Source organism: Schistocerca gregaria, chromosome 7 (genome assembly GCF_023897955.1).
Source record: "Schistocerca gregaria isolate iqSchGreg1 chromosome 7, iqSchGreg1.2, whole genome shotgun sequence".
In the NCBI taxonomy this organism is placed as follows: Eukaryota; Metazoa; Arthropoda; class Insecta; order Orthoptera; family Acrididae; genus Schistocerca; species Schistocerca gregaria.
Window position 1 is genome coordinate 494,717,326 of NC_064926.1, and position 11,944 is coordinate 494,729,269.

General features: G+C 39.7%; 1 protein-coding gene across 1 annotated transcript in view; it reads right to left on the reverse strand.

Moving 5' to 3' along the window:
- LOC126281435 (odorant receptor coreceptor-like) overlaps nucleotides 1-11,161 on the reverse strand; it is a 198,281-nt gene extending 187,120 nt beyond the window's left edge. Inside the window, exon 1 of the mRNA XM_049980400.1 lies at nucleotides 10,821-11,161. Coding sequence (XP_049836357.1) covers nucleotides 10,821-11,143 — 323 coding nt within the window. The 5' untranslated portion in view covers nucleotides 11,144-11,161. The remainder of the gene's footprint in view (nucleotides 1-10,820) is intronic.
- Between the last annotated feature and the right edge of the window lie 783 nt (nucleotides 11,162-11,944).

Sequence of the window (11,944 nt, forward strand, 5' to 3'; positions counted from 1 at the left end):
ACTGACAACAGTAGTCTATGCTAACATACAGCAGAAAGAACAATGCTAAACAGACCATGGATTATGAGTTGATGCAAAAAAAGAGCCATTCAGAACTGACATAGCATTCTGACACAATAAGCTGACAGTTTATACGCCATAACTTGACAATGGGTTACAGCTACTGGATATTAAAATTGTACTATAACACCAGAAGCAGATGGGTGTGCATGTGATTACCGGATCACTAGTGGGAACTACTGGATTGCAAATAGAAATCTTGGTTACATATGAGCATCAAAGAAATTTGTAACATATGACTCCCTACATCACCATGTTACAGCAAAATTGTAACAAATCGTGTAATGTTCCCAAAAATTGTAACTGAATTTTCCATGCATCACTATATAGTACCAAAATTATAACAAATGTTTAACATCTTCTGATAATGCTAAAATGCTGATGCACAGTGTAGACTACATGACACTTCGCCTGCTCATCAGCATTTAACAAAAATTGTAACAAACTGTTCCATAATCGTAATTTTCCAGAAACATGATACAAAATTGCCCCCTATACCTTCATGTTACAGCAAACTCTTAACATAATACCGCATACATTTAAATATTAGTGCAAAATTTTAAGAAAATACAATATACATTGACATGTTACAGCAAATTTAAAAATTTACTCCTCCATACATTACTACTGATACATAAAATTATAGCAAGTTTTCCTTGTTGCATCAAAATTGTAACAAACTGCATCATATATTGGTATTTTACAGCAAAATTGTGTTGTTGTAGGAAAATTGCAAAAATTTAGGCAATGCAGTGATATGCTTCATAAATACTGTAACATATTTTTCTCCTTATAGCAAAAGTGTTATAAATCGTCCCATACATTGCCATGTTATGCCAGAATTGTATTAAATTGTACCTTAAACCGTCAAGTTACTGATAGTGAAACGAATTGCACCACACATCACCATTTACAGCAAAAATTCTAATAAAGTACCACATACATTGCTATGTTACAGCTTTTTTACGAATTAATTACCCCTGTTATTGCAAAATTTTGACAAATTTCCCCTTGCATTGACGTGTTACAGCAAAATTCTACAGTTGTCCCATGCATTTCCACCTAAGCAAAAAGAGACTTGCTCTGGCCAGTTGCAACTTATTCCCACAATAACAAGTGATTAGTCAGCCACTATAGACTTGTAGATGCCATTAAGTCAAGACACGATCCAACAAGCAAAATACTTAGTCAGATTGATTATATCACAGGTGTGGTCACTTGTCACACCCCATTTGCTGTGATGTGATAGTGACATCATGTGCAGGTCACTGACTGTGACCACACAACATCACAATACAAAATGGCAGCTACAATCTGATTGGCTAATTATTTTAATGACTTGTAAAATAATGTGCTGATTATGATGTGGTGGAGAAAAGGACAGTGACACGTGTGATGTCATAAAGATGACATAATAAAAGTGACACAGCCTGTGATGTCATGAATGTGGTACTGACCTGCAGATGTGATGTCATGAACCTAATTGTTTTGCTTCTTATGTAAAAGGTCTTGCTTTTCTGGTATGGACATGTCTCAGTTTGCTCACTAACTGCATATGCCTGTTGCAGAAGACATAACTTGTTGCAACTGCTTGTGTAGCAAAGTGTGGGGTAAGTTGTTACAATTATGTGTAACAATGGTGGTGTATGTAACTAATTTGTTGAAGTTTTGTGTAGCAGTGATGGTATATAGAACGATTTGTCAGGTATTCCTTCATGCTTGGGATATTATTTGTGATCCAACAGATAACACCCACCGTCTGGTTATGGCACATGCAGCCTGTCAGCTTCTTCTGTTAGAATACTATCTGAGACCCAGTAGTTGACAACCACTTGTGGTGTACTGGGTAATCTGTTGGAGATTTGTTGTAACATGTTGATAAATGAGGCAATGTGTGACAATTTTGCTACAACAATGTAAATTTACTGACAATTTACTATAACATAGCAATGTACATGTTAATGTGTTACAATTTTTGCTATAACATGGTGATGTAAGAGAAAATTTGTTACTATTTTACTGCAAAAAGACGATACATGGGATAGAGTGTCATGCAGTCTCCACAGTGATAGCATAAGTTACAATTATTAGCGAAAGATGGCAAATACATTATGCAAGTGACAGTTTGTTACAATTTTTCTGTAACATGGGTGACTTCTTACAACTTTGTTCAAACATGGTGATTACCTGAAAATTCCATTTATAATTCAGTAGGTAACACCCATAGATATGCTATGGCACATATAATGATAGGTTCTGGTGTTACAACACAGTTTTAAGATCCAATAGCTGACACCCACTGCCAAGTTGTGGTACCCAAGCTATCAGCTTCTGGTGTTAGAATGCTATCAGAGATCCATTAGCTGACAGTCACTGGAAAGTTTTGGCACATACACTGATAGTTCCTAGTGTTACAACATAGTTTTAAGGTTTAGTAGGTGGGTACCACTGTCATGTTATAGCACACTGTCAACTTGTGGTGTCAGTCTACTATTTAAACTCTGGATGCATATTTGTTTGTGTCAGCTATTACTGCCTTGCCTGCTAGGCATTGTGGTTTCCATTATGGAATAATGTAAGTTAGTATTAGCTGCAGAATATCACTAAAGTTTTGTAAAAGAGCCAATTTGTTACTATTTCGCTGTAAAAATCGATTTGTACAGCAGTTTGTTACAATTTTGTTGTAACAATGGGTGATTTGTTACAATTTGGCTCTAATATCATGATATATAGAGCAGTTTGCTAAAGTTATGTATGATACTATTCATGATACTGTCGCTGACATTGTATGAGGCAATTTGTTACAATTTTGGGTAATGTGTTCATGTTTTGGGAAAAGTTTCATGCAATCTCCACTTTGCGATAGAAAATATTACTGTTATTGCCAGAAGGTGACAAACATTTTTTACTGCAGCATAAAGTAATATTCTGAAATGGAGTCACTATAATGTTTGGCTGTATTTGAAAATTAGTTGAAAGTTTGTTTCTTACCCGCATGAATATGAATTACTACTGCTCAACAAGTTTTTTTTCAGCGAAATGTCTAGTAGTTTCCTATGTGTGACAGCATAAATCAGTCTTCATTGTATGTACTTTAGCCTCTAAGTTAGATGAGTGGTACCATTTGAGTTGTGATAAATTATAAATGCGGTTCTTTTCTTTATTTAAAATGTTATACAGTAATCAAAGTATTACCACTGGCAAGTGCATTTCAAGATGTAAGTTATACCAGCAATAGCGCCATGAGTGTTATGTAATGTTAGAGAACAAATATTTATGTATCATAATACGAGGGTCGGTCAAAAAGTAATGCCTCCCATTTTTTTTCTACTTAAAAAAATTAAGTTAAGTGAAAAATTTGAATTTGGCGCCATTCCTCAAACCTTCTTCTGCAATCCACTGCAGTAGTAACTTTCTGTGTCAACAGGTGGCAGCACAGCAGAGGTTTGTAAGATGGCCGACATCGATGTTCGTTTGAGACAGCGTTGTGTGATTGAATTCTTGAATGCAGAAGGTGAAACGCCCATACGCATTCATGAAAGACTGAAGAAGGTGTATGGTGTTGTGACAGTGGATGTCAGCACTGTTAGACGATGGGTTCGTCGTTGTAAGGAAGCTGAAGGGCAAACACCGTTGACTGACGAAAAGCGGAGCGGCAGGCCGGTGAGTGCAGTGACTCCACACAACATTCAGCAAGTTGATGACATCATTCGTGGTGACCGTCGGGTGACTGCAGATGAAGTGTGTCGCATTATTTCTCTTAGTAAAGGCAGTGTGATCACGATTATTAAACAATTGGGGTACTCAAAAGTTTGTGCACGGTGGGTTCCAAGAATGTTAACCGATCAGAATAAAGAGGCAAGGAAAACAATAGCCTCCCAACACTTGCAGCGCTTCCGTTTGGAGGGAGATGAGTTTCTGAAAAAAATTGTGACCGGGGACGAAACATGGGTGCATTTTTTTGAACCCGAATCAAAGAGGCAGTCAATGGAGTGGCGTCACACAAGCTCGCCGAGGAAGAAAAAATTCAGAACTGTGCGATCGGCAGGGAAAGTTATGGCAACAGTTTTCTGGGATACAGAGGGTGTGATTCTGGTTGATTTTTTGGAGCAGGGATGCACAATAAATTCTGTTCAATACATCACAACCCTCAAAAAACTTAAAGCACGTCTTCAGCGAGTTCGCCCAACAAAATCAATGGCAGATGTTCTTCTTTTGCATTACAATGCAAGACCACACACCAGTCGTCACACCTCTGACGAGATTGTCAAAATTGGATGGGAAGTTTTGCCTCATCCCCCATACAGCCCTGACCTGGCACCATCAGACTTCCATCTGTTCAGGCCACTAAAAGAAGCTCATCGTGGGATTCATTTTGAAGATGAGGAGGCCGTCAAAACATCCGTGCGTCAATGGCTTAGGAAGCAGAGCTGTGATTTTTACCGTGCTGGGATACATGCCCTTGTTCAAAGATGGACCAAAACTGTAGAGATGGGCGGAGATTACATTGAAAAATGACAAAATGATCCTCAATGTTGTGGTTTTCAACCTATGTAATTGCATTTAAATTTCCTGACAATTAAACGTAGAAAAAAAAAAAATAGGAGGCATTACTTTTTGACTGACCCTCGTATATAACATAGACAATTTTTGATTTCCTTACAGTAGGCCTGTTGTATGGAAATAAAACTCAGCTCATTTGGAAGTGTTACTTAAATTGTAAATTACATCAATAGTGCCAATATCCAAGTCATATATAGATTTTTAAAAATCCGTTAGAACAACTAAGTTATGACAACTGTTCCACAAGTGTTATGTATTTCAAATATTTATGTATTTTGATAAATAATAGAGACAATTTTATTTTATTGCAAAGATCGAATTTTCGTGTGTAATCAGATGTCTGTAATTATATTGGCATATTATGATAAGTAACCTATGTATATTTTGTTCTTGAAATCTATATGTATTTGATATATAATTTACTTTGGTGCAAAGATCATATTTTAGAAATATCGAACATTTTGTCCATTATAGCGTTTGACCATGATGTCTTGTGTTTACATTTCACATTTGCCACATCATGAAGTTGGACTTACATATTAAAAAACATACATGATTAGTTTTGCTAAGGTTTTGGAAAATCTGTCAGCAGACAAATATGCTAGCACAGGTACTTCCGAGATAAAAAGGAATACGAAAGCTACATTAGCCAGTCCATATCATCGAGCAGATGTTTCTTGTGTAAAGCATAATGCATTACCTTCTTCCCCTCCCTCCTCCTGCTCCCAGAGTTAGTGCTTGGTGAAGTGAAGAATATCTGAACAAATCTGAATTAGATAATGACAGTTTGACCTTTGTACCACTAGTAACATAGCCTCAAGTAGGCTTAAGATAAAAATACCACTATTTTTACATATTTTGATAAACATTACTGACAATTTAGACGAGGAAATGGCGTTGTGGCACTTAATGTGAGAGTCCACAGGCATATTTTAGACATTATAGAAGAAATGGTAATAACAATGAGGCATTTGACAAAAACGTTGCTGATGTATTTTTTGGTATACCTTTTAGACCCAGGTAAACTGTTTAGATAGCCTTGGCACCATCGTTCAAAATACAAGGGTCAGCTAAAAAGTAATGCCTCCCTTTTTAATTGGCCAAAAGTTTAAAACGCAACTACATAGGTTGAAAACTACAACACTGAAGAGAAATTTATGACTTTTCAGTATAATTTCTATCCATTTTCACTAATACAGCAACCTGCTTTTGATGCCACTGGTGCATAGACATTTTCACGGCCTCCTCATCTTCAAAGTGACGAGCTTCTTTTAGCTGCCTGAAAAGCTGGAAGTCTGATGGTACCAGGTCAGACAAGAATTTGCATCCAGTTTTCACTAACTAGTCCATGGTGTGATGTCTGGTGTGTAATCTTGCATTATAATGCAAAAGAAGAACATCCACTACAGCTTTTGTTGGTCTAACTCACTAAAGGAATGCTTTAACGTGTTTGAGGGTTCTGATGTATTGGACACAATTTACTGTGTATCCCCACTCCAACAGATCAGCCGTAATCACACCTCTTGCACCACAGGATATTATAGGCAACGCTTTCCCTGCCAGTCAAACAGTTTTGAAATTTTTCTTCTGCTGTGAGCTTCTGAGATGGCATTTCATCTAGTCATTGATTCTTCTTCAGTTCTTTCTTCTTCTTTGTTTCGTCTTCAGTCATATTTTTTTCCAAAACTCCTCTCTCTCCAAACACAAGTTCTACAAGAGTTGGGAGGCAGTTTTTCTTCCTTTACTGAGGAGAGTAATGTGACACATGTCATCTACAGTCGCCTGGTACTCGCCACAAATGATGTCACCGACTCACTGAATGTTGTGTGGATTCTCTGAAGTCACTGCTCTGATACTCTGCACTTCATCATCTTGTGGTGTTTGTCCTTCAGCTCCAATACAGTGGCAAACCCATTGTCTAACAATCCTCATATCCGCTGTTGTTTCACTACACAGTTTTCAGTCTTTCGTGAATGTGAATGGCAATTCCATCTCCTCCATTCAAGAATTCTGTCACAGAAAACTATCTTATACGAATATCAATATCGGCCATTTTGTAAGCGGCTGCAGTACTGCCCTATGTTGATGCAGAAAGTTACAACTACAGTAGATAAGAGAACAAGCTTTGTGGACTAGCGCCAAACTCAATTTTTTCACTGAAAAAAATTTATTTATGCAGCAAAAAGTAGGAGGCATTATTTTTTGACAGATCCTATCATTTTTGTTTTTTAAACACTAGTAGAATATACACTGGAGAGCCAAAGAAACTGGTACACCTTTCTAATACCGTGTAGGGCCCAACGAGCACATAAAAGTGCCACAATACGACGTGGCATCGACTTGAATAATGTCTGAAGTAGTACTGGAGGCAATTGACACCATGAATCCTGCAGGGCTGTCCATACATCAGTAAGAGATATTTTCTGAACAGCATGTTGCAAGGCATCCTACTTATGCTCAATAATGTTCGTGTGTGGGGAATTTGATGGCCAGCGGAAGTGTTTATACTCAGAAGAGGGTTCCTGGAGCCACTTTGTAACAATTCTGGACGTGTGGGATATCGCATAGTCCTGATGGAATTGCTCAAGTCCGTTGGAATGCAAAATGTATGTGAATGGATGCAGGTGATCAGACGGGATGCTTACATATGTGTCACCTGGAACAGTCGTATCTGGACATATCAGGAGTCCCATATCATTCCAGCCGCACACATCCCACACCATTACAGAACCTCCACCAGTCTGAACAGTCTCCTGCTGACATGCAGGGTCCACGGATTCATGAGGTTGTCTCCATAACCGTATATGTCCATCTGCTCACTACAATTTAAAACAAGAATCTTATGACCAGGCAATATGTTTGGGGTCACCAACAGTCCAATGTCGGTGTTGACGGGGCCAGGTGAGACGTAAAGCTTTGTGTCATGCAGTTATCAAGGATACATGAGTGGGTCTTTGGTTCTGGAAGCCCATATTGATGATGTTACATTGAATTGTTCACACGCTGACAATTGTTGATGGCCCAGCATTGAAATCTGCAACAATTTGCGGAAGGATTTCATTTCTGTCACACTGAACAATCCTCTTCAGTCGTCGTTGGTCTCGTTCTTGCAGGATCTTTTTACAGCTGCAGCGATGTCAGTGATTTGATATTTTACCGGATTCCTAATATGCACAGTACACTTGTGAAATGGTCATATGGGATAATCCCATTTCGTCACTACCTTGGGGATGCTGTGTGCTATCGCTCATGCACCAAGTATAACACCACGTTCAATCTCAATTAAATCTTTATAGCCTGCAATTGTATCAGCAGTAACCGATCCAACAACTGCGACAGACACTTGTGGTCTCATATAGGTGGTGCCAACTGCAGTGCTAAATTCTGCCTGTTTACATATCTCTGTATTTGAATATGCCTGCCTATATCAGTTTCCTTGGCACTTCAATGTAACTTCAAGTAGGCCTGAGATTTAGACTAATAAAAACATCGATCACATTTCTGTAGTGTAGAACATCATGCATTACCATCTTTTTCCCCAAAACAGTACTTAGTAAGATAAAACATTACTGAAAAGTATCTAAAAATGTCAGATGATAAAATTTCTGTCTTTGTATTACCAGTGATATAGCCTCAAATGGGCCTAAGTTCGAATGCCAATCCCTTTACGTATTTTCACAAATGTTACAGACAATTTAGATGTGAAAATGACATTGTGGCACATAATTTAGGAGTCCAGAGTTATTTTTTAGGGGTCAGCTGAGATTTGGTAATAATCGCATGACACTTGGTATAAACATTATGTGTGTTGGCGGCTTTTCTTGACATACATTTTTGAGGTGGAAATACTGTGGGTCATACTCTTTATGTATTTTGACAGCCATTTTCGATGTGGAATTAACATTGTCACAATTGACATGCCAAGTGTGTGTGCGTGCGTGTGTGTGCGCGCGCGTCTGTGTGTGTGTGTGTGTGTGAGTGTGTGTGTGTGTGTGTGTGTGTGTGTGTGTGTGTGTGTGTGTGTGTATGTGTGTTTGATCAATGTTACATTTGAAGATTACACCGGTTTACAAAGTTCAGACTGTTCAGACACATTGAAACATCGTGCCCAAGGTTCTTCAGATACTGTTGAATATGGCGAAATTTTACCAAATCCAGACGATGCTTATCAATTTCTGATAAATGATATGCATGTGGAAATCCTTTAATACATACTTAACATATTTTTTAAAAAAATAATTTATATCATTCAGATACTTTTCAACATGGCACAAAATTCAGACTATTTGGATTCTTTTGATCATGGATTCGTAATGGTTGCTAGCACAAGTGGGTTACTTTTTCCATCTTGGATATTTTTTATTTCCCACTAACACATTTCAGCTACATCTACATCTACATGACTACTCTGCAATTCACATTTAAGTGCTTGGCAGAGGGTTCATCGAACCACAATCGTACTGTCTCTCTACCATTCCACTGCCGAACAGCGCGCGGGAAAAACGAACACCTAAACCTTTCTGTTAGAGCTCTGATTTCTCTTATTTTATTTTGATGATCATTCCTACCTATGTAGGTTGGGCTCAAAAAAATATTTTCGCATTCGGAAGAGACAGTTGGTGACTGAAATTTCATAAACAGATCTCGCTGCGACGAAAAACGTCTTTGTTGTAATGACTTCTATCCCAATTTGCGTATCATATCTGCCACACTCTCTCCCCTATTACGTGATAATACAAAACGAGCTGCCCTTTTTTGAAACCCTTTCGATGTCCTCCATCAACCCCACCTGGTAAGGATCCCACACCACGTAGCAATATTCTAACAGAGGACGAACGAGTGTAGTGTAAGCTGTCTGTTTAGTGGACTTGTTGCATCTTCTAAGTGTCCTGCCAATGAAACGCAACCTTTGGCTCGCCTTCCCCATAATATTATCTATGTGGTCTTTCCAACTGAAGTTGTTCGTAATTTTAACACCCAGGTACTTAGTTGAATTGACAGCCTTGAGAATTGTACTATTTATCGAGTAATCGAATTCCAACGGATTTCTTTTGGAACTCATGTGTATCACCTCACACTTTTCGTTATTTAGCGCCAACTGCCACCTGCCACACCATACAGCGATCTTTTCTAAATCGCTTTGCAACTGATACTGGTCTTCGGATGACCTTACTAGATGGTAAATTACAGCATTATCTGCGAACAACCTAAGAGAACTGCTCAGATTGTCACCAAGGTCATTTATATAGATCAGGAACAGCAGAGGTCCCAGGACGCTACCCTGGGGAACACCTGATGTCACTTCAGTTTTACTCGATGATTGGCCATCTATTACTACGAACTGCGACCTCCCTGACAGGAAATCACGAATCCAGTCCCACAACTGAGACGATACCCCATAGGCCCACAGCTTGATTAGAAGTCGCTTGTGAGGAACAGTGTCAAAAGCTTTCCGGAAATTTAGAAATACGGAAACAACTTGAGATCCCCTGTCGATAGCGGCCATTACTTCATGCGAATAAAGAGCTAGCTGCGTTACACAAGAAAGATGTTTTCTGAAACCATGCTGATTACGTATCAAAAATCGTTCCCTCGAGGTGGTTCATAATGTTTGAATACAGTATATGCTCCAAAACCCAACTGCAAACCGACGTAAATGATATAAGTCTGTAGTTAGATGGATTACTCCTACTACCCTTCTTAAATACTGGTGCGACCTGCGCAATTTTCCAATCTGTAGGTACAGATCTATCGGTGAGTGAGCGGTTGTATATGAGCGTTAAGTAGGGAGCTATTGTATCAGCGTAATCTGAAAGGAACCTAATCAGTATACAATCTGGAGCTGAAGACTTGCCCGTATCAAGCGATTTGAGTTGCTTCGCAACCCCCAAGGAATCTACTTCTAAGAAACTCATGCTAGTAGCTACTGGGCGGTCTTGCAGCTTTTGTATTTCCACCATTGCCATCTTCCAATTTACTGCCAGCACCAACTTGAATTTTTGAACTTCCTGCCACCGCCGTCTCGAAATTTTTGGTGACAGCTGTGCTGACTAGCGATGGCTGCTTGAACTGTTGGCTAAAATTCCTATAGGTATTCTAATTATGACAGTGTCATCTAGTTCTACATACATTCTCTGCAAACCTCTAACTGAAACAAAATGTTGAACAGTCAATGAGCAGACGTTGGGCACACCAACCTGGAGCGTCGTAGCCAAGGAGCCATGTTGATGCTGCCGGAAGAGGCGACAAACCGCTCCGCAACGGTGTCTACAATGGCCTGGTAGCGATCGCGGTGTAGGGTGAAGAAGAAGAGGCGGTAGGCAGAGCTGAAGACAATGGTGGTGACAGGCAGGTTAGCAGTGATGTCAGCGATGTCACTGTGGTTTTCGTACAGGTCGAGCACACCGGCCAGCCCCTGGCTGAGAAGCAGCGCAAGCAGCGACCATGGCAACAGCACTCCAAGCATACCACGGTTCACCAGCACGCCCATGGATCGCACCATCAGTATGTTGAACTCCATGTAACGTGATGGTTCATCCGCATTACGCAGTGCGTTGTACACCCGCCGCAACATGGCTGCCACTGCTGGAACTGGGGAGAAATATGGGGTTGTCACAAATTGCTGGCCGATTTCATGGTGTTATATCATGCTTGGACAAACGAGCTGCAATGAAGCTATTCCATCAAGTATGCAGGGTAAATGAGACAAGCGAAATATCCCCAGACATCGAGAAGAATGTAATAATCGCAGTACCAAATAAAGTGGGTGCCGACAGCTGTGAATGTTACCCTGTATCAAACTATCAATATAGTAACTCGTGGTTGCAAACGCCAATACAAATTATTCACAGAAACTGAAAAAACTGATAGAACCCAACCTGGAGTAAGATCTGTTTGGGTTCAAAAGAAATGTAGGAGCACTTGAAGCTATACTGAATTTTCGATTCATCTTGCAAGATGGGTTGAAGAAAGGGAAACTAACAATTACAGCATGTGTTCACTTAGAGAAGACCCACGCTCTAGTGGTAGTGATGTAGAAAAGTGATTGAAAGACACTGACTCCGTGGGTTTGATCCCAGCCACTATTTACAAAATGGTTCAAATGGATCTGAGCACTATGGGACTTAACATCTATGGTCATCAGCCCCCTAGAACTTCGAACTACTTAAACCTAACTAACCTAAGGACATCACACAACACCCAGCCATCACGAGGCAGAGAAAATCCCTGACCCCGCCAGGAATCGAGCCCGGGAACCCGGGCGTGAGAAGCGAGAACACTTCTGCATGACCACGAAATGCGGGCCACTATTTACATTCTG